Source organism: Acinonyx jubatus, chromosome B4 (assembly GCF_027475565.1).
Source record: "Acinonyx jubatus isolate Ajub_Pintada_27869175 chromosome B4, VMU_Ajub_asm_v1.0, whole genome shotgun sequence".
NCBI classification, from domain to species: Eukaryota; Metazoa; Chordata; class Mammalia; order Carnivora; family Felidae; genus Acinonyx; species Acinonyx jubatus.
In genome coordinates, this window is record NC_069387.1 from 103692788 (window position 1) to 103716640 (window position 23853).

A 23853-nucleotide genomic window follows, 5' to 3' on the forward strand; every position below is an offset into this window, starting at 1 on the left:
CTTATAGAATCAGAGCCATGTTGATATCCCATGATGTATTTCCATACTTTTGAAATTTTTAGCTATTTCCTTATTTTTGCTTTTATAATCAATGCTGCATTAGCAACCTTTGTATTTAGATCTAAGAGGTTTTGTTAGAGAGTAACTAAATCTAGGTTACCAAATACTAGTGCCCGAACGGCTCAGTCAGTTAAGTTTCCAACTTTGGCTCAGGTCATGATCTCATGGCTCAGGAGTTTGAGACCAGCATTGGGCTCTGTGCTGACAGCTCAGAGCCTGGATCCTGCTTCAGATTCTGTGTCTCTCTCTCTCCCGACCCCTACCCCGCTCCCACTCTATCTAGCTCTCTCTCTCTCTCTCTCTCTCTCTCTCAAAAATAAAAAAAAATAAACATTAAAAAAATTAGGTTACCAAATAATAGATTACAAAAATTATTAATTATCTTCATACTTCCAAATTTCTTACCAAACTAATTTATATTTTCCCAATTTGTAGTGATTCTTGTTTCAACACAATTTTAGTGACTTTTATACTTTTATAGCCAATTCTTTTTTTCCAATATTTTTTTTCACTTAGATTCTTTGAAATATGGTCTTTTTACTTTATTTTTCATTTTTGTTGGAAATGAGTTATAATTGTTTATTATAATAATTGTTGTATTTTCTCTGAATTTCCTGTCTGTATTTTTTAATCTATTTTTTTTCTGTTGTATTATTTGCCTTTTGTGATTCACATTTAGGAGCCTGTTCCCCTCAACCCCCACCCCCCGGGGCAAAAAAAATTTTTTTTCTTCTGTATATTGCAACAAGACTCGAATATTTCAGCTCTGAATTACACTTATTACAGAGATCTCAATTCCTTTGTAACCTGACCTTCATGATACTCATTTATTATACTAAGAATCTAATTTGTCCTAGAGCCTGGGAGAAAGCATTATTTATATTTCATTATGATTTATTCACTTAGAATGAGAAAAATATGCCTTAAAACTTTGTGAAATGAAAGCCAGAATCCCACAGTATTTTCAGTGTCAGTGCTAAGATTTAGACTTGTACAAATAGGTAACAATTCTCAGCTTTGGCTGCATTAGGATCTCCTATGGAGTTATTAGTCAGACAAGGACATCGGTATTTTTAGAAGTTCACAATTAATATTGATGGTTCTTTAGATTTGAAAGCTTTCTTTTAAGGCACTGTGATTCTTCTCCTCCTCAAGTGTTTTTCTAGACAGAATAGAACTTGTAAACTCTATAAGCTTAGGGTCTATGTCTGTCTTCTCACGGGTATGTATCCAGTGTGCAGTAGGATAGTGCCTGCCCCAGCCAGCAGTCTTAATGGTATGCTCAAGAATTCATTATGTTTTCACTATTGAACTGCAGTCACTTCCCAATGCCACCATCAAAGATTATACTCAGATCACGTTCCCTTTCCTGGACTTAGACTTCTCATCTTCGGAGTGTGGATTTTTAGTAGTTTTAACTTTTAAGTCTGTGGTGGCAATTCATAAGAACTCTCATACCTTATCTTACAAATAACTGAGTTGAATCGATTTGATAAACTAAGCCAAGAATAACAATAACAACAACAAAATGCTGAGGCTCATTGTCTGTCTTAATTCCTAATTGTAGCTCAATAAAAAGGGACTTTTTCTGGGTTTGTGAAAGGTATTTTTAGATGGTAATGAGTCTGAACCTTTTTATTTTTCCAGAATGACCTGAAAGTGAAATATTGGTGATGAATGAACATATTACTCCCCTTACCATTAAAAATTCCATAAATCATTATATGAAATACTGTTTTTTAAGTTTTTTTTTTTTTTGAGAGAGAGAGAGAGAAAGCAAGAGCGAGCATGCATCAACAGGGGAGGGGGGAGAGAGAGAGAGAGAGAGAGAGAGAGAGAGAGAGAGAATCCCAAGCAGGCACTGTGCTCTCATAGTGCAGTGTGGGGCAGGAATTCATGAACTGTGAGGTCATGACTTGAGCCGAAATCAAGAGTCAGATGCTTAACTGACTGAGCCACCCAGGCACCCCAAATACTTTTGAACTGAAGTTTGCCACAGATGTTTTAAAACACTGAGGCAGTTAATTCTGTGAATTTATCATTACTGTGATCTGATATTTAACAATACCATCTCTTAAAATTCTCATAATTTCCAACTGTTTGCCGTTTCTCATTTTCCTTGTTTTGAATTTTTAACTTCTAACCTCATTTCTTTTATACCTAGAAGTACCCCTTCTTTAAATATTTAAAATAGTTTTCAAAATAATTTTCACACTTAAAAGTAATACATCTGTCTCTCATTCTCTCTCTCTCTCTCTCTCTCACACACACACACACACAACTCTATGAATTAGAAACTTTTTTTGGAAGTGGTAATTTCCAAGGTCTTAGAGGAAGATCCCTTTCATGATTTTAAAAGTTGGGAACAATGTAATCTATGTTAAAAAGTGCTGGGTCACCAGTTACAAAGAGACTATCGTGCTAATTCAAGAGAGGGCATTTGAGAATCAAATGATGACAGAAGGGGTGGTGAGAAATGGACAGATTTGGCATGTATTCTTAAGTGTCAGACTACTTGGTAATGGATTGAATGTGGAGGGAAGGAGAAAGGCTGGAAAGAAGAAACTGGTTACATAGTTTTACCACCTTCTGTGGTGGTGATTGGAGGAGGAACTATTTAGTGTTGGGAAGGTACAAAGTTCTATGTTGGGCATTTTGAATTTGAAGTACCTAAGTGAATGTGCCCAACAGGCAATTGAATAAATGACTGTGGAGATGAAGGAAGGTTAAGGTGGAATCATTAGCACATATTAATATTTTTTAAAATTACGGACCTTTGCTAAGATCATTAGGTTAACAACAGAGATGGAGCGGATGGTCCATGACCAGTTCTGTGGCTTCCAGCAGTTGAAGGTGGGGTGAACGAGAAAGAGTCTGAGGAAGAGAATCCAATGGCAGTTGCATATAATACACAGAGACTGTTTTAATAGAGGTTGTACATGCGTAAGATATATTGCTCTTTGTGGACTTTTTAAAATGGAGGTATAATTGACGTTTAACATTGTATCAGTTTTACATGTACAACATATGATTTGGTGTATGTATATAATGCACATGATCACCACAGTAAGTTAATATCTGTTACCACACACACATTTTTTTCTTGTGATAACAACTTTTAAGATCTGCTCTCTTAGCACCTTTCAAATATGCAATACAGTTTTGTTAACTGTAGACACCATGATGTACATGACATCTCCAGAACTTATTTATCTTATAACTAGAAGTTTGTACCTTTGACCATCTTCACCCCTTCATCCATTTTGACAAGCCTTTCATCCCTGTCTCTGGCAACCACCAATCTGTTTTCTTTCTCTGTGACTTTGGGGTTTTTGTTTTTTAAGGTTAAGTGTTTGTCTTTCTCCAGCTGACTTATTTCACTTAGCATAATGTCCTCAGTATCCATCCAGGTTGTTGCAAATGGCAAGATTTCCTCCTCTTTTCTTCTTCTTCTTCTTCTTCTTCTTCTTCTTCTTCTTCTTCTTCTTCTTCTTCTTCTTCTTTTTAATCTTATTTATTTATTTTGGGAGAAAGAGAGAGAGCAAGTGAGTGAGCATGACCTGGGGAGGGGCAGTGAGAGGGAGAGAGAGAGAATCCCAAACAGGTTCACTGCTCTCAGCTCAGAGCCTGATGCAGGGCTCGATCACATGAACGGAGAGATCATGACCTGAGTTGAAATCAAGAGTCAGACACTCAGCGACTAAACACCCAGGCTCCCCTCCTTCTTTTTTTGTGGGCAAATAATACTCCATCGAATATATATAGCATGCTTGTTATTTTTCATCTGTCTATTGACACCTATGTTGTTTCCATGTCTTGGCTCTTATAAATAATGCTGCAATAAACGTAGGGGAACAGATATTTTTTTTAAGATAGTGATGTTGTTTTCTTTGTAAAAATACCTGAAGTGGAATTTCTGGATCATATGGTAGTTCTATTTTCAATTTTTGAGGAACCTCCATACCGTTTTCCATAGTTGCTGCACTAATTTACATTCCTACCAGCTCTGCAAAAGTGTTTTTTTTTTTCTTTCTCTACATCCTTGCCAACACTTACTATTTCTTGTCATTTTGAGAATAGCCATTCTAACAGGTGTGAGGTGATATCACACTGTAGTTTTGGTTTAAATTTCCCTGGTGATCAGTGAATGTTAAGTACCTTTTCATGTATCTGTTGACTATCTCTTTGTCTTCCCTGGAAAAATGTCCATTTCGATCCTATGTCAACTTTTAATCAGATTAATTTTTTTTTCTTTTGAGTTGTATGAGTTATTTGTATGTTTTGGATATTAACCCCTTATCAGACATGATTTGAAAATATTTAGATTGCCTTTTTGTGGTGTTGATGGTTTCCTTTGCTCTACAGAAGTGGTTTTTTGGGTTTTTGTTGTTGTTGTTTGTGTGTGTGTGTGTGTGTGTGTGTGTGTGTGTTTTGGTTTGATGTAGTCCCATTTATATTTGTGCTATTGTTGCCTTTTGTGGGTTGTTTAAATTTTTTTTTAATGTTTATTTATTTTTGAGAGAAAGAGAGAGAGAGAGTGAGTGGGGACGGGCAGAGAAAGAGGGACACACAGAATCCTAAGCAGGCTCCAGGCTCTGAGCTGTCAGCACAGACCCTGACACAGAGCTCAAACTCATGACCTGAGTTGAAGATAAGATGCTTAACCGACTGAGCCACCTAGGGGCCCCTGTGGGTTGTTTTTTAAAGTAAATATTTGTCATATCCTTAAGTTTCCAAGCACCATTCTGGTTGTCATTAATGTATAATTATATACAGTGTCAATGTGAGCAGTAAGATATCGCATTACCAAGGAATCATTAAAATTGGGATATACTATCCATCCCTCCCCCTTTCCATTGCCTCTTCAGGACTTAGATTGTTTGAAGTCACTAAATTCTCACTCAGGTTGAAAGACTTTGCCAGAAAATTCTCATTAGCAAGAATGCCCTTTGGTCTTCCTCTTGTAATCTTCCGTCTTTCTCTTGAAATAAGGAAGTACATTATTGAAGTGGTTTTATTTTTAGAAAGTTGTCATCGGTGTGGGAAATTTGGGATTCATGAAGAGTGTTATTAAATGTTTGATGTCACTGATGTCAGTGACAGCATGGGGTAGCAGATGAAAGCCTGGTTTATAAATTCTGCAAGAAAATTCAAGACAGTGAAATGAGGACTGGCATAGACAGAGCTAAATGCTGTTATTCCCTTGAGCCAAGCAGAATCTTGTCATACTCCATATTTTGGGGCATGCCTGCTCTTGGTTTTCCCTAGAATCTAAACCCCAAGGTGAAAGAAGATCCTTATCAGATGTCTTCTGTATCCCATGCACAGTACTAAGTACTTTTACACTGTGGTCTCAGTTTAACCTGACACAGTTCTGAGAGGGAAATACATTCAATCCATTTTATAGAGGTCAAGAAAGTGAAGTTTTGGTTATTGGTATTTTAGAACAAGAAGAAAAAATAAAAAATGCTCATCAAAAGTCACGTACAAAGTAGGCTTCCAGAGTCCATTGTTTTTCAGGTTAAATTTCCCCCTAAACTTGTTTAAAAGGAGATGAAAATAAAGTCATGTATTTAAGACCTAATGTGGTTTGAACTGTCCACTTCAGAATGTCTTTTTGTCTCTAAATGTTGTGTTCCCATGCTGTATTGCCGATGGTCTTAATTTTTTCCCCTTCTCTTTTGGTTTCAGAGGAAGAACTTGTCTCTTTTCCTCAGCATTAGTTTGTTAACTTTCTGGGGGACTTCGCTTTTGGGTGCTCGATTATACTGGATGGGAAACAAGCCACCAAGCTTTTCCAACTCTGACAACCCAGCTGCTGATTCGGATAGCCTTTTGGCTCGGACGCTCACTTTCTTCTACTTGCCAACCAAGAACCTTTGGCTGTTGCTATGCCCAGATACACTCAGTTTTGATTGGTCAATGGATGCTGTGCCTCTGCTGAAAACAATTTGTGATTGGAGAAACCTACACACTGTGGCCTTCTATGTTGGACTCCTCCTCCTTGCCTACTATGGCTTGAAGAGCCCAGGCGTGGAAAGAGAATGCAATGGGAAATTTGTAACAAATGGCAAGCAGAATGCAAATGGACATAGCTGCCATTCAGATGTGGAGTACCGGAACTCAGAGATTAAGCCCAGCTTTGCATCCAAAGTAGAAAATGGCATTAAAAATAATGTATCACAGAGAACACAACTTCCTTCTACCGAGAACATTGTTGTTCTTTCTTTATCTTTGTTAATAATACCATTTGTTCCTGCCACGAACCTGTTTTTCTATGTGGGCTTTGTAATTGCAGAGCGAGTATTATATATTCCTAGTATGGGCTTCTGCCTCCTTGTTACAGTGGGTGCCAGAGCCCTTTATGTCAAAGTCCAAAAGCGGTTTCTCAAGAGCTTGATTTTTTATGCTACAGCTACATTAATTGTTTTCTATGGACTCAAGACTGCAATCAGGAATGGAGACTGGCAAAATGAGGAAATGCTGTATAGGTCAGGGATAAAAGTAAACCCAGCTAAAGGTAATATTTTATTTTATACTTTTGCCTGGACAGTTTACTCACTGTGCCTTTTTATGTCCTTGCTTCTTGCCTAAAAACACAGTATTAAGGAGGAAAAGGTCCTTTTACACAATACCTCTATCTCTCTTTCATTTCATTTTTTGAAGAGATGAGCAGTGCAGCCAATTAAAGACGTATCCAGAATTCCGTATTTGGAATAGGCAGGTATTTTCTTACGTTCTGGACTGCATTTGTCCAGAGGAATTAGAATGCGTGTGTAAAAGTACTGACTGTCGTAAGAATTGAGAAAAATGCTTGGTTTCTATATTTTAAATACTTAAATAGACATCATCTCTTTCATCATGTAATGAAAGTCAGGCTGTTCCTCTTGAGTATATGTTAGCTTTCCTGTTTTCCAAACATTGCCTGAGGAAATAGCATACGACTTGCATCGACATCGTTAAAAGATTTGGAGGTAAGGCTACCTCTGAATCTTGGAATTGTGTCTCTAGGTGTCAGTGTGTGCGCATACAAGTGTGAGTCACCCTTAGCTTTGCCGAGAGGCTAAATAACCTGGATGTTGCCAGGCAGCTAGCACATTCTTACTTAAGAGTTCTTAAGTCACTTAGGGAAATAAACTTCACTATACAATAAGATTGATCATATATTTCATTATTGTTTTTGATTTAGAAAACTATTTTAGCAAATCACAGACTCTTCAGCCAGAATAGAAAGTCTCCCTTAAAGCATAAATGAGTAGTCAAAGCTGTTACAGTGATTTCTCTGGTTTAGGCAATGAAATAATGATAGAAGCCAGAGAGCAGTTAAATGAAAACAAGTGCACGTCTAAGTGCAGAAATATATCATGGTAAATAGTGCTAACTAGTTCTGTTCTTCATAAACCATTTTTAAAGTTATTTATCTTTTACATTATGGTAGCTGAATAGCATTTGAACTGGACTTTTTCTACTTTTTCTAACACAGTTCTGAACCAGTATTCAAATACAAAAAGTGTAAAACTGTTCCAAATGTATGAAGTGACATACTGATGGGTCTTGGAATATATATGCAAAGATCTAGATACCCCAGAAGCAACTCTGTTATCCTTATCTGATTGCCAATTAAGAGTTCAGCGAGCAGCTACTCATTTCTTTAAGACAAGGAGGTAATTGTTGGTACTTGCAATACTTAATAGATTGCAGGGATTTTAATGGGAGTAGAAACATTAAAATTGAGCTAGTGCATAGCAGAGAATTCCTCAGTTGTGTGGAAACAAATCTTTACCATGTGGCTTTTGTAGGTAGTGAATGCTGCACAGTTTAGTGAATGCATAAACCCAATTCTTGCTGTAAAAAATGTTGCAATCAGTTCTCACAGAATGCTTTTCAGCTGGTTTTTCTTCACTGGTAGATGAAAGTATATAAAGCAAGGCTATGTGGCCAGTTTATTTTCCTGCTGTTTAAAACCAGATACATTGTAAGGAATGAAAAATAAAAAAGCCAGCGTGTTAATTTCATCACAGGGTCTTTCTGCAGATTTATTAAATTCATTGGTTAAGTTTCAGGTTAACCTACTGTAACAAGGAGCCAAGATAACAGTGGCTTAACTAAGATAGAAGCTTTATTCTTTCATGTAACAATCTAAGTATATGCAGCCCAGAGCTGATAAGATGGCGCCATGGGTTTTCAGGATTCGGGCTCCTTCTCTTTTGTTCCCTTGCCATCTCGGTAGTGTCACCCTGTCCACATGGTCCAAGATGGCTCATTATCACATCAGCACTTCAGCTAACAGGAAGAGAGAAAAAAGTGCAAGTGGTGGGTGTACCCATTCTCTTTAAGAGTGTATCACGGAAATTGCACACACCATGTGTGCTCACTGACTATTGGCCACACCTAGCTGCAAGGAAGGCTGGAAAATGTTATCTTATTTCTGAGAAGCCAAGTATCCAGCCAAATTTCATTACTCTTGAAGAAGTATGTGTGGGGGGTGGGGGGGAGGGGGAGGGAGGAGCAGATATTCAGATGCTAGAGTATGCTGTCCCTGTCCCAGCATAGGTGGAAAAGCATTTTGTAAACTCCTAGGTACTTTCCAGATACATTTCTATATATATTTGGCTAATATACTTTTAACAGTTATAATTCCAATTTTGATTATTTTGGTGACATGGTTAAAATGCTTGATTCTTCATCCATTCACTCAGTAAAACAATTATGAAGCATTTCCTTGGTTTCCAATATATTTTCCTGTCTCCTTCCTAGTACTTGAGAAGTGCTAAAGTAATATTTAGGTGCTCTAAGTATTATTAGTTAAGTGAACATATCACTGACTAGTATTATGAGTCCTTTGAAACCTCAAAAATTGAATTCCTGGGGAGTGCCTGGGTGGCTTAGTTGGTTAAGCATCTGACTCTTGATTTCAGCTCAGGTCATGATCTCACCATGGTGAGATTGAGCCCTGTGTCTGGCTTTGTGCTGGGTGTGAAGCCTGCTTAAGATTCTCTCCCTACCTCTGCCCCTTTCCCCCACTTGTTCTCTCTCTCTCAAAAAAAAATTGAATTCCTGAACCCTGTACTCCTCCCCTCTTCCCGCCCTGCAACCCCATCACCATCACCTGTACCCCTGTTTTACTTACAGCTTTGACCATCTCAGTTGATGGTAACTCCATTTTCCCAGCAACTCTGACCACTATTTTAGAGTCATCCATACCTCTTCTTTTTCTTAACACTGACATCCGCTTCATCAGCAACTCCTCTTGGCTCTGTCTTTAAAAATACGTCCAGAACTTGGCTACTTTTTATCACCTCCACTACTACCACTATGGCCCAAGCCACCATCATCTTTCATGGGAAAGCCTCTCACTTGACCTCCCTGCTTCTGTTTTCTTGCCTGTTAGAGAAGAGAAGGCATTCTGTAATGAATATATTGAATAATAAATGTGAAAGTCATAGTCTTTCTCCCTGAAGAATTTATAATCAGTTTTAGAGATACAATGTATATGCACTGAAGAAGATGAAAGTGTTAAATATTATGCTGTTGATAGATAAGGAACTGAGATATACTTCATAATAAGAGGGATAGAATAGGAAATGGAGGTAGTTTGGGATTCCATGAGTCCCTTCTGTGCCATATGCTTCCATTTTGATACAAGGCAAAACTAGGTTCTTTATTTTTTTCTATTTATAACATGCTAATAATAATGCTGGCTATGATTACTTCCTTAGGAATTATGAGACTGGTAGTGATCTTCCTTTAGGTAATTTTTTTTTTTTTTTTAGTCTCCTGTTATTTGAGTCTAGTAGTGATCTTCCTTTAGGTAATTTTTTTTTTTTTTTAGTCTCCTGTTATTTGAGTCTAGCAAAAGATTAGAAACCCTTTAAAGCCAGTCCTTTTTAAGGTTGTCAGAGATTACAGTTATTTCATTGAGTTATTTTTCCCCCTCCTTTGAAAGCTTTTGCAAATTTTAGAGCACTTCAGTCTACCATGTGCTTTAACAGAATATGATTTGAAGCCTCATGAAGCATTATATATTAAAGCTGTTGCCTTCAGTAATGGGTCCTGTAGACAGCTGCCAGTCATTAACTGATTGGATGCAAATGATGATGGGTGAAGCCTGTCGTAGTGACTGTGCTGCTAATTTATGGTTTAAATCTGGATGGTGGAGAAATGATAGCTGATTTGGACTATGTAAACCACAAGTCCTGTCTCATTATGTGGTTGATAATGTCAGGAAAATACTAGACATAGTTGATTACTGTAGTTTGCTGATTTCACAATGACTCTTTGCATTTTTGTGCTTAGGAAAGAGGAAATTTTCTCTGATGACTGCTTTAAGGAGCAACACACATAATATTTGAAAGTGTTTGTATGCGGGCGTGTGTGTGTGTGTGTGTGTGTGTGTGTGTGTGTGTGTGTGTGTTTAAAACAACATGTTTTGGAAACCATATTGATTAGTATCTGCTTGAAAAAAACCATTTTTTAATTCATTAAAAGTGGTTACATGTATGATCACACTTCTTCGTGGCCTCTGGCTTTCTCTAAATCCCCATATGTTTGGCTCTCTGGAGAATTGGGTGCCATCGATCTGCTACTGTGGCTTTTTTGAAGGCACTACCCAATTTTCATTTTCTTTCTCTCATTTTCCACAGCTCTTTCTTCTGTAGGATGGCCTCTTTCCTAAATTGATTCATTCTCAAGGTTCTGTCCAAAGATTGCCTTTATTTTCCTTTTTGTATAGATTCTAGAACACTTCCCGGTGTATATAGTAGGGGGTTGGTAAATGTGTAATTGAATTTCTAAATTATTTTCCTCCTGACCTCTTATCCACGTGGAACTTTTCCACTTGGATGTTTTGCCAGTACCTCAAGCTCATCACCATCTTCCTTAAAACCAACTACTTGCCCACTTCCTTATTCATTAAGGTCATAAGCACAGACTAGCAAAGTTATTATACAGGAACAGATCAGTGAACACATAAACTTAACAAAGAATGATAGCATATAGGTGGCATATCTGGTATCCCAAAGGCATTTAAATTTTTTTAAGTTATAGATTAGAAAAATCAAGTAATTTCCTTAGAAGAGTTTGTTTATTAACTATCAATTTGCTTTAAACAACATGACTATGATTTTTAATTGTTTGAAAATAATTTCTTGAAAAATAGGAGCAATTAAACAGGGTTAATCCAAAGAAAACTTGTCCAAAAGCTTATTTTATGTCCAAAAGTTTATTTTAATGTCTGTTTCTAATGTAAATATGTGAAATGATATAAGTGATGTATATTTAATGACACACATATTTAAAACTCTAAAGGTGATTACCCAAGGGTTCTATATTCAGTTCCTCTTTATGCACATGACAAACACTGCCCATTTTGATATTGAAAAGGATAGAAAATAGTTGTTGCAGCCATACGGAGTTTGACAATTTTTCTTTCTTCCTGGAATTATGTAAAACTGATAGTGCTGTTTCAACCCCATGTAGTTTCTGATTTCAAGCAGCAAGTGTGTTGAGGGAATAGCATTTTACGTAGGAAACAGCTCATAATTTAAGTGAAATCTAAACCTTCAAGTCATGTGAAACTTGACTAATTCATTGTAGATTTTATGGTCTGAGTTTTTGTTTACCTCTAGTTGAGTGTCTTCTTTAATTGTGGTGAACTGCTAGCATTTAAACAGCTAACACTGAAATTGTATAGTAAATGTTCCTGTATTTCTTCGGGAATTTATTTTGTTATTTCTGAAATAAGATGAAAATATTTTAAAAGGGGTTTAAATTTTTATAAAAAAATAAAATTTAGCAGTAAAGTCAGGAAGGGCAATGAGTGTAGCATTTTACTTAAGACCAGCTGGCCTGGGTTAAAAAGCTGTAAAATACAGATTTTCACTTTTAACAGAGAGCTGTGATAGGAGAGAGCTAGCAAAAAGCACCAGGAAGGGCTGATTGCGAGAAAAATACTACAAAGTTAATTCAGGCTTCCACAGAGTAGAGAAATTCTATGTGGCTTCACCTCAGTCCATCTCTTCTCTCTTGAGTAGAAAATTAAAATATAAAATAATGGGAGTGGCAAGAATAAAATGAAAATGTCTCATTAGCTCAACCAAAGTATTTTAAAAAATAAATATGTTAAATTGTTAAAAAATAAGGCCAGTTTAAAACATTTGAGTTTTGAAGGAATCAGTGGTTGCTTTTTAGTTGGGATGGGGTAGCTACAGACGTTCCAAAGCATCAGGTTTCCTTGCCTCTAAGAACGGAAGTGACATATAAATCTTTTCTTTAGTTCCAGCTCTCATGACCCCAAGTACAGTTGTATGGGGGAAAAAAAAATACTGGACCACAATATGAAGCAGGTGACACACTACTTACCCTGTCTTTAAAATTATCCATAACAAAACTTTTCGAATCTTTATGGGCTTTTGAAAACTCTAAAACCTAAAATTAATATTGCCTTAGATTGAATACATTTTACCAGTGGCTATATTTCAAAGGAATTCAAACTAGCATATTATTAAAACAAATATGAAGTTAAATTATTCTGATTTCCATACTAGTTTTTGTGATTGATACTTAAAATGCAAACATTTTTGCTTTTCCTAAATATATCTGAAAAGATGAGAAGTGTGTATACATACTGTTTAAAGAATACTACCAAAACAAGTAGCCATTTCACAGCTTAAGAACACGTTAGACCAGTATCTTTGAAGACCTTCCCCCATTCGTCTTTTTTCAGTTTTGTTTCTTTTGATTAATTTCTTTTATTTTATGCTAGAACCTCCATTACAATGTTAAACAGAAGTGACGACAGCAAATTTTTTGTCTCATTCTTGTTCAAAAAAGGATGTTTTTAGTATTTCACCATTAATTATGGGCATTTTGCAGGTTTTTCTGTAGATGCTTTTATCTGTAGAGTTTTCTTCTTATTTCTAGCTTAAGGTTTGTTTTTAGGAATTAATATTGATAATGTCACAGATTTCCCCCCACTCAATCTGTTAATTTGATGATTTATATTAATAGATTTTCTAATGAATGTACTTTGCATTCGTGGAGTAAACCCAAGAATTATAATGTGTTACCATTTTTATATTCTTCTAAATTTGTTTTTTACCCATGTTCCTGAATGAGATTGGCAATTCGGATCTTGTGCTATCGTATTCTGGTTTTAGAATCAATTAATCTTTCAGAATCAGTTTGGGAGTATTACTTCTTTTGTGTTTGCTGAAAGATTTTGAGTAAAACTGGAGTTACCTTTTTCTTTGTAATTGGCAGAATGTACCTGCAAACCTGGCTGAGCCTGAGGTTTTGTTTACAGGTGGACATAATTTATTCTACTTTCTTCATTTCTTCCATGATTTTGAAAACATTTAAGATTGACTTTTGGATCGATTTCAGGATTTTTTTTTTCTTCCTGGATCTTGTTCAGTTTAACTAGTTTCAAATTTATTTGCACAAAGCTATACATAATGTTCTCACACTATCTTTTTGGAAATCTCTGTTGCAAGATTAGTTTAAAACATATTTTTACTTTGAGAGGATTTGAACAACAGATGTTGTGTTGCCCCAAACTTTGTGAAGGTGGATTTATGTATAGGAATTCCCAGGGAATTTTTTTATTTATTTTTTTTCTGTTTGTCCAGATATTTTTGACAGAGAATGCATTTGCCTTCTCCTCTGAGGTTTGTTTTTTTTTTTTTGCTCATTTGTTTGATTTTGTCTAGTTCATCTCTTTAGGCTGTTTGCTTTCAGGGGCTTGAGTTTATGTGGTTTCTGCAATCTGAACTCTCACTTAAAGCTGATTAAAGCCCAAGGCCTCGTTCATCATAACGTCACATATGCAGAGTGAATGACATCCTCAGAGCTGTTTACCCTTATGGATTCCTGCTTGCAAGCAGTTTCTAGACCTAGGGATTCCCCTTAACTTTCCTACCAACTAATACATCCCTTAACAAATATTTTTATTTTTTGATCTAGCATTTTTATGCATTCTGTACAAGGAGGGGATGTCTGGACATTGTGTTCCACCTGCTGCCAGGATGGGGAGGCTGAGAAAGGATTTCAAATCTGGCATCTATTAAGAAATGGTTAGTTGTATTACAAGTTATTTTTGAGCATAGAGTCAATTGTTTAGTCTTAAACTAGTATTTTTGAAATTTTAAATTCTCTTTTAACAAAAGAGAACCAAGCTACTAAAGTAAGCTGACAAGTATATCAGAGCACTAATACAAAATGAAATTAGAGGTATTTAACTGTTATAAATCACAGAGGGGTAAAATCTATTTGTTTCCTGGTGTAATAAGTTACAGATAATGTCGCAGATACTGCAGGTTTTTAAGAAAACAAACAGAACATGTTTTTTAGTTTAGCCTTTATTATCCACCCATCACTGGTGATCATGGATTTAAAAGATTTCAGTTCAGTCTCACGGGATTATGGAAAAATCTGAGATGTTCCAACTCTTATAATAATTTTTGAAAAAGGGTTAGTTGTAGGAGAATGTTTATATATCATTCTATTGGGAAGATGGCCAAGACAAAGTGTGAGCCCTATTTTTACATACAGGTATTAAATTAGAAATCTCATCTTTTTAGCTTTGCATATTAGTATTAAACTTGTATGTTATTTTGGAATATGAATATTACCAGCCAGGGGGATCTAGCAGGAATATACATATTAACTAGTGTACTAAAAATTAAATAAGGATAAAACATATTAAAAGTTTTGATTTAAAAGATAATAATATTGTTTTCCAAGTAAGAAACCATAATCCAATTTGATTAAATAGTAGAGAGAAATTAAAAAAAAAAAAAAGACCATCTGGAAGGCAGAGCTATATTAGAGGCTTTATTGTGTCATACATTTAGGAGTTTAGGATTCTAATTCCCAATAATACTAGCTGCCCCTCTGAACATTCATTCAGTCATCTTAAACAGCATAATTCAATTCTTTTATGTAAAACGCCACAGGATATTATATTAAAATATCAACATTAATATCTTTTTTGGAAGGAGTGTAGACATACATGTTAATTAGGAAACTTTCTAGGGATTTTAAATTTAGAGAGAAGGAACTGGATGAGATATTTAGTAAAACAGCTGAGAGTCACATTTTGACAAAAACAGGGATTACTGAGATGTCAATGCACTGTTTCTGTGAGTGCAGTTCTTCTGGATGGGAGAGGAAGCTCACAGTTTTATAATGTTTGGGGCTCTGTGTATTGCAACTGGGAGCTTCTAAAATAAATGCGAGAAATCGTTTTTCTTCTTTCTTCTCTTCTCTTGGGGAAAGGGAATAAATTTCTTCAATTATGTATCATGAGGCGACCAGCAAAGACCAGAAGGTCTCTGATACGTTGATAGATTATCGGTTTTTACTTCATCAGTTGGCTTACTCTCTGAGTCTTACAAATACACTTTGGTGGTGTGCAATACTAATATACAATACCTCATTTCTCTACTTAACTCTGTTTTTAATAATCTGAATATTTTCCAAGGCTGGCTTCAAGTCAGGGTCACCCTAGTGGTTAAGATTGAATAGTGTTGTCTGTATTTGTATGAGTGTTGAAACAGTTGTTGTTTTTTTTTTTTTTTCAACGTTTATTTATTTTTGGGACAGAGGGAGACAGAGCATGAACGGGGGAGGGGCAGAGAGAGAGGGAGACACAGAATCGGAAACAGGCTCCAGGCTCTGAGCCATCAGCCCAGAGCCTGACACAGGGCTCGAACTCACGGACCGCGAGATCGTGACCTGGCTGAAGTAGGACGCTTAACCGACTGCGCCACCCAGGCGCCCCGTAACAGTTTTAAAGTAGAAGGGAGTTTCCAGGCTTATGTAATGAAAATATGAGCATATTAATTAATGACATTGTACAAATCTTTGTATTCTGTATTTTCTTATCTTCAGTCTAAATGATATATTTGAGGGACGCTTGGGTGGCTCAGTCGGTTAAGCTTCCGACTTCGGCTCAGGTCATGATCTCATAGTTTGTGGGTCCGAGCCCTGCGTTGGGTTCTGTGCTGACAGCTCGGATTCTGTGTCTCCCTCTTTCTCTGCAACTCCACCACTTGTGCGCTTGTTTGCTCTCTCTCTCTCTTTCAAATATAAATAAACATTAAAAAATTAAAAAAAAATAAATGATATATTTGAGACTGCTTTTGCTTTTGAAACTCTATTATTTGGAAGCAGTGATACGGGATTTTAAAGTATCTTTTGTTGTTCCACATTAGGATAATGATTTTTTAGATCATTTTTGAGGGCAGGCGATACCATCCCTAAAGTCCTTCCTGTGCCATGCCTCTTTGCTCTAGGATGTGATTCTAGAAGTAAGAGGTTATGTGGTGCTTTGCTCTGAGGCCTATCATGCTTTGGTTGTGGCTACTGGTTCTCATTCCCAAATTGAACCTAGAGTAGATACTTACTTTTGAGGTTTTAACTTAAAAGGTTGGATTTAAAAAAAGTGAATCCTAACCTCAATTCTGATTATTTGATAGGAAAATACAGCTTCTCTGGGCACTCGTGTCTCAATTGGTTAAGTGTCCGGCTCTTGATCTCAGCTCAGGTCATGCTCTCACAGTTCATGAGTTCGAGCCCCACATGCTGCAGAGCCTGCTTGGGATTCTGTCTCTCCTTCTCACTGCTCCTCCCCCACTTGTACACGTGCATGCTTTCTCTCTCCTCTCAAAATAAACTTAAAAAAAATATTTAAAAATTTTAAAAAATATAGCTTCTCTATGGGTTTTAATCAACTTGACATATAATTAGTTTGCACGTCAATATTACTTTAAGACTCATGGATAAAATAATACAGATTTATGTCCCCCAAACCACATAATCTAATCATCAGGTCATAATGTTCATTAATCACTCATATGTGCCCAGTGGATGTGTTTGTTGCAAAAGGTCCTGTAATAGCCTCTGAGAATCCCCTGCTGTGATGCCAGCTAGTTAAGATTAGAACTTCCGGAGACTAAACCAGCCCTTCTCTTTCTTATATACCTCACTTGATGTGATAATGTCATTTAGTGCATTGACCCTTCGCTTTCTTCCTATTTATTTTACCCTTGTGTGTAATAGATTGCTTTCACTGTTTGGAAGTACAGTGTTCTGGATTGTACATTTAAGTCTGTTAAACAAGAAATAGCATTCTTCGTTTCAATATCATGTTTTTCAAGTGATGCAAAAATGCCTGAAGTATTTGCTGTGTAGCCTTTTTTTTTTAATTTTTTTTTTAACGTTTTTTTATTTTTGAGACAGAGAGAGACAGAGCATGAACGGGGGAGGGGCAGAGAGAGAGGGAGACACAGAATCGGAAGCAGGTTCCAGGCGCTGAGCCATCAGCCCAGAGCCCCACGCGGGGCTCGAACTCACGGACTGCGAGATTGTGACCTGAGTTGAAGTCGGACGCTTAACCGACCGCGCCACCCAGGCGCCCCGAGATAAAGGTTCTTTAAAAAGGCTACACAGCGGGCGCCACCCAGGCGCCCCGAGATAAAGGTTCTTTAAAAAGGCTACACAGCGGGCGCCACCCAGGCGCCCCGAGATAAAGGTTCTTTAAAAAGGCTACACAGCGGGCGCCACCCAGGCGCCCCGAGATAAAGGTTCTTTAAAAAGGCTACACAGCGGGCGCCACCCCGGCGCCCCGAGATAAAGGTTCTTTAAAAAGGCTACACAGCGGGGCGCCTGGGTGGCGCGGTCGGTTAAGCGTCCGACTTCAACTCAGGTCACAATCTCGCGGTCCGTGAGTTCGAGTCCCGCGTCGGGCTCTGGGCTGATGGCTCAGCGCCTGGAACCTGCTTCCGATTCTGTGTCTCCCTCTCTCTGCCCCTCCCCCGTTCATGCTCTGTCTCTCTCTGTCTCAAAAATAAATAAACGTTAAAAAAAAAAATAAAAAAAAAAGGCCCTTTATCTCATGAACTGTACAGAAAAAAAGGCAAAGACAATTAACCTCCCTCTATTCTGTTGTTATAGTCAGCTGAATACAGGAAAATATTTTAAAATGATAGTTGCCCAAGATTTGTGCATATAGCAAAGGTAATTAGTGTTTTTAGAGATTTCATATTCAATAGATAATTGTTCTTTTTTTCTTATTAGCATGCATAAATATTTTTTACTCACATGGGTTATTGAAATTTGTATTTTTACTAATTATATTTTTAAAGCCCCTTTTCCCTAGTATCAACTCTACTTTTGCAATGTTCAGTACTAGCTGCTGAGTTGATAAAAGTGACTGTCAAAAATTAATATAGAGAGGCTAATGTAAGGTATGAAATAGTGTCCTGATATACTATATTTGAGATGTACTATGTTTTTATTTAGAAGCAGATTTTTTTGGATAACATATGAACTTGACGATTTCAAAACTTTTGAGTTTTGTTTTTGTTGGCCTGGATTTACTTGGCAATATAGTTCTCGATGGCACACTCAGAGATCCTGAATATAGGAGACGTCCTATAAAAGTGTGTATCTAATTGGTTATGTTTCTAATAGATGATAATGAAATACCATTCCTTTTCCATAATAATGTACTTTTCAGAATATATATCTCTTATCTTATTTCATCATCTCAGTCATGCTGGAGTTTAACTTGGGCAAGCATCTTTACACTTGTTTCACAGATGAAAAATTGAGAGGCAGAATGCTTAAGGAGAAATAGCATGGCAAAAAGTGCAGATTTTGCAGTAAGGTAGGTGTGCAACCTAATCTTAACCCAGGCTCTTAATAGCTGTTTTCATTATTCTTATAGTGTTATCTCAACCCCTCTGAAACTCAAGTTGCTGATCTGTATAGTGAGTGTGCAGTACCACACAGGGTGTGTGTAGCAGATCCAGGCCAGGGTGTGGCCCACAATTCAAGCTTGCTAAATTACAGCTTTTACTATTGCTAATAAGAAATGGAAGATTCGAGTAATTTACTTGAGTATACCCAGATCTAATTGGTAACAGGACTCTACTAAAACTTTGGTTTCGGGTATTTTGTTTTACATTTCCACATCAAAATTCCTTTTAGTGACCATTAGTAGGAAACTAACCTGGGCCATTTGATGGCATCATCATTCAATGATGACAGGATTCACTATGAGATAAAGCAGATTATGAGATTCGATTTTAAGAGAACAAAGGAGGGATGCGTTTGTGGCTCAGTTGGTTAAGCAACTGACTTCAGCTCAGGTCATGATCTCAAGGCTCTTGGATTCCAGCCCACCTTGGACTCTGTGCTGACAGCTCCGAGCCTGGATGGAACCTGCTTTGGAGTCTGTGTCTCCTTGTCTCTCTGCCCCACCCCCGCTACTGTTCTTTCTCTCTCTCAAAAATAAATGAACATTAAAAAAAATTTAAAAAAGGAGAACAAAAGATCCCCTTGTAAATAAATAAAAGGATTCTCTTTCTCCCCCCTGGAGTTGTTTAGGATTCTTGATATTGTTGTTTAAAAACTCTTGGCTTTCCTAAGCAGTTTTCATCTTTCAGACCTGAGCCAGACTAAGACAATGGCACCCATGATAGAAGCAAGGGATTCTTTGGGACATTTCTCTTTCTGATACAAAATCAGAAGCAACTCAGCCACTCTTTATAATCAATCTAAAGGTGCCCATTGAACAACTTCACAGTCTCAGTCTGACTTCATGAGAGATCAGTCAGATTTGAGGAATTTCTAAAAAGCCTGCACTGAATCAGTAGCCTCTTATGTAAACAGGGTCACTGTATGTGGTGTGCCGGATTATATATTCACCAAGTGTTTTTGTTGTCTACTTTTAACAGTGTGACAGGCTCAAAAGGGTCTGTTTTTAAGATCTGAGGAGAAACTCAAGGTTTAGGTGCTTCCAAATTCATTACACTTCTAAATGCAGTTGTATTTACTATGATATTATTATAGTACTGTGGGTTAGTTATTCTGAAACTTTGCAGACAGCACGTTGCCATTAGAAAGGGATATAGAGCAGATTTTTTGTTTTGTTTTAATGGAGAGTCCATGGGAAAACTTCTGACCACAGATGAGAGAAGTTCATGAATAAAGGCAGGCACAGGGGAGACCCAGCAGCGCAGATCACGAGTGGAACTGGTAACAGACACTGGGCTATAGATATGGGGGTGGCCCATCATCAGTGTCAGGAATGTGGTAGAGATGACAGATGCTAAGATGCTAAGGAACAACTCTAAATGTGTTGAAATGCAAAAACCTGCTCTGAATTTTATATGTGGATATTGTACTATGCACATAGATATTCTAGTGACTAACAATGTTTTCAGGACAGTGTTAACATGTTATTGGGCTACTAAATTTTACCATGTCACTTTTAATACTTGTTTTTTTCTTTATAGGAATAAATTTAGTTTCAGGTTCATCCGAAGTAACTAAAGATACAGAACTACGAGGAAATAATTGCATATTATAAAATTGCTATAATTAGAATTACATAAAAGTATATGGTATGAATTCTGGTATCCTATGAATCATAGTCTTTACATTATGTCTGCTTTTTCACTTTACATCTTAACTAGACAGTTTCTTTTCTTTTACCCACTTAATATGTTCTTTCTTGTAATAATTCAAGGTTTCGTTGCTATAGGAAAAATAAGTTCTTGTCATCTTATAAGGACTTTTATTTCCCTGGAGTGACTATCAATAATTAGTAAAAAGCCCAGGCTACAAATGTTGACTCCCTTATGGTCTTTACTAATGGAAGGAGTGTAGTTTAAAATATATATATACATATAATATATATATATATATATTGCATGTATATATATATTGCATTTATATATATATACATTGCAATATATATATATATACACACACACATATAATATTATGTATATATTGCACTTATTGCAAGTTCCATGCAGTTATGTGGCTCTTTGTAATTCTCCTTTGGCAGTTTTCTTTCCCCCTCTTTCAAGTGAGAAAGTTTAACATAATTAACCTTTATAACTTAAAATGATACTTAAGTTATATCTTTGGTAATCCCATTTTGGAGAATTTACCTAAAGTCCTGTGTTCCATAGTGATTATAAGCAAGGGCTTTGGAATGAGACAGACATAACTTTTACCTTTATTAGTTTATACAGGTCACTTGACTTCCCTGAGACTCAGTTTCCTCCTCTAGGATTAACTGATGATAATCTTCTTTATTATATGGATTAAGAGTTAATATATATACAACATTTAGGCCTGTCATCTGAATGGACATAATTCTTACCAGACACATTAGGCACCACTGTATTTATTTTATTTTGCACCTGGTCCGGCTTTGATAACTGGCAAGATTTCAATTTTTTAACCCTTTTTGGTGGTTAGCATTCTGATTTCAAACAGGTAACTCATACTGGAGGAAACAAAATTGAGGATTTATTACCTTATTTTTTGTAGTTTAATGTTTCAATTCTGCCAGATCTTTACATAGAACTCAAGTTTTGAGATAGAGTCTAAAGACCTATATTAAAGTTCTAAGGTAAAAATAAGTTACAGCTGAGGGCAGAAGTCCAAAGTGAGTGTCCTTAATGATTTTGGTGACCCTGATCATTGCACCAGTGAAATGAAAATGCTGATATGATCACTCTCAGGCATGATTGCTTCTGTAGACCTGAATGGTAAGTAACTTAAATTTAAATCATAATATTAAGGGAGTCGTTCATCTTAGCTAATTTTTTGAAGAGTGCTGTATGCCAAAGTCATAAGAAAATTATTTTAACCTTTATGATAAGTAAGTATACATGTCTTCAGACTTTTAGTAAAAGTGAAAATATCCTTGAAAAAATTGCTCAAATCTTCCTCCATGGATTTTGTGAAATCTGTCAAGAGATAGGAAATTGCAATAGTGTAAGTTTGAAGTTAGTCTGTGAACTTAGAAATACCATGTATTTGAATGAGGGTTTTGAAAAAAAAATTGGAGGTATTTATTGCTGTAGATCACTTAGCATTTCTAGAGGGAGCTCACATTTGATTTTCTCTTTAGAACAACTTTAGCAAGATGGGAATATTTAATTGTTCTTCTGCCTTTCAAGGAACATAAAATAAACTGTGGCAGATTGTGGACTAAGTACAAGAGGAGCTTTCATTGTGAATTAAGGTCAAGTTTCTTCGTAAGTGGATACCTTTTAGATGCAGTTGAATATCAATGTGAAGGGCCCTTGAGATGTTAAGAGTTATTCTAACTACTTCACTTCCTGATATTTCAACAGAAAAATTTTGTTTTCTTTTCGAAAATAAGATAACTTCATAGGTCAGATTTTCTAAAGCTGATTCTCTTATACTGAGAAGTAGCTGTTTGCTTTCCCTACATGTAATCATCCTGTATGCTTAGTCCTGGGGAATAAATCATGTGCTTGTTAAACAATGCTTTTTAAATGTCTGTTCCGTGCAAGGCATCTTCAGGGCACTTACAAGATCTTGATAAATGTACCCGAGTCCCCAGCATCTTTGAGCAACAACCTTTTGTTTACAGAGTGTTCTATTGCCAATAAGTTAACTGGAAAATATGACATTTAAAATTATATTCCCAAAGAAATGTAAAACACTTAATATATTGTTTGGCATTAATTTTTCTGTGGTATGAAAAATACATCATGAAATATGGGTACAGGATAGCTTTATTTTGTTGTTCCTGGAGGATTTTTTTTGCTCCTAGTGGTTCTGAGGGCTGATGACTCATTTGAATAATTTATTTTGTTTTCATATTATACTCCAGTCCCTCAATTAAATACGTAGAAATATTGAGTATTATAATAGGTTATTCTACTTTATATTCAAACTCAATATTGACAGTGTGAGACAGCTTTATCTCTAAGTAGATTCTGATGCATGGAAATATCTGGATCTGCCTTGTCAGTAACTTTTTGCTACTTAGGGAGTTAAACTCCTGTTTTCTCGTCAATGAAATGGGTGTAGTAATATACCTCAGAGGTTTTTATTGGGCTAAGTTCTGGGCACTGTCAAAGCATATGGTAAGCTTTAAATAATGGAAGTACTCTTACTATCTTTATTATCATAATCTATTTTAAAATTTCTTCTCTCCTTCCTCTTCCCTCCACTTTTTCCTCTGCATAGGCTCAGAGTACTACAGGGCAAGGCCATGAGATGAGACTGCAGTTCTCACAAATGAAGGCAGTTTCTTATAACACTCGTTTTCAAAAATAAGATGAATACTCTGAATATTTTGAGATGCTATTGGGAAGAACTTTTAAAAGCCACATAGAGATTTTAGAAATAACTAATTAACATTTTTTGTACTTCAAAGAAGAGCTTTATTATATTACTTCAGAGTTTAAAGTGTGAATCAGATTTCATGTGTGTACCCTGTCTATTAAAGTATGGACTTTAAAAGCAATGAGATATTTTTTTCAGGCTTCATCATAATTTCTTGGATGAATTTCAGAGATTTTATTTCAATAAAACTGTACTTAAAAAAAAGTACATTTATGAAATGAATGCATCACTCAAATATATGGGCCTAAAAATGTAAAAAAAATGTAAGTGACATTGCATATTAATGAAAATGTAAGATCTTTTAGTTCTGTTGGGCCAAAGTGTAATTACCAAGTGAAAATTTGAAGATAATCCCAGACATCTGTTTCTGATTGTCTTAGTACAAGAAAAAGTTTAGTGAATGTTAAAACTCTTTATTCCTTAAGTAGGATATAGGATAACCCTGTCTCTATTTTAAAAGAATGTGGGACCTTAATTTTTCTTCTCTCTTTTCCTTCCTTTCCTTCCCTCCCCTCCCCTCCATTTCCCCTGTGTCCCCTCTCCACCTAACCCAGTTGTAGACAGTTAGATTAATTATATTCCTAGGTTCATGGCCAGTTTGATCAT

At 36.3% G+C, this 23853-nt stretch overlaps 1 protein-coding gene across 1 annotated transcript in view; it reads left to right on the top strand.

Moving 5' to 3' along the window:
* Positions 1-23853, top strand: part of TMTC2 (transmembrane O-mannosyltransferase targeting cadherins 2) — a 397388-nt gene that overhangs the window by 185518 nt on the left and 188017 nt on the right. The window contains exon 3 of the mRNA XM_015083452.3: positions 5752-6580. Within this exon, the coding sequence (XP_014938938.2) occupies positions 5752-6580 (829 nt within the window). The remainder of the gene's footprint in view (positions 1-5751; positions 6581-23853) is intronic.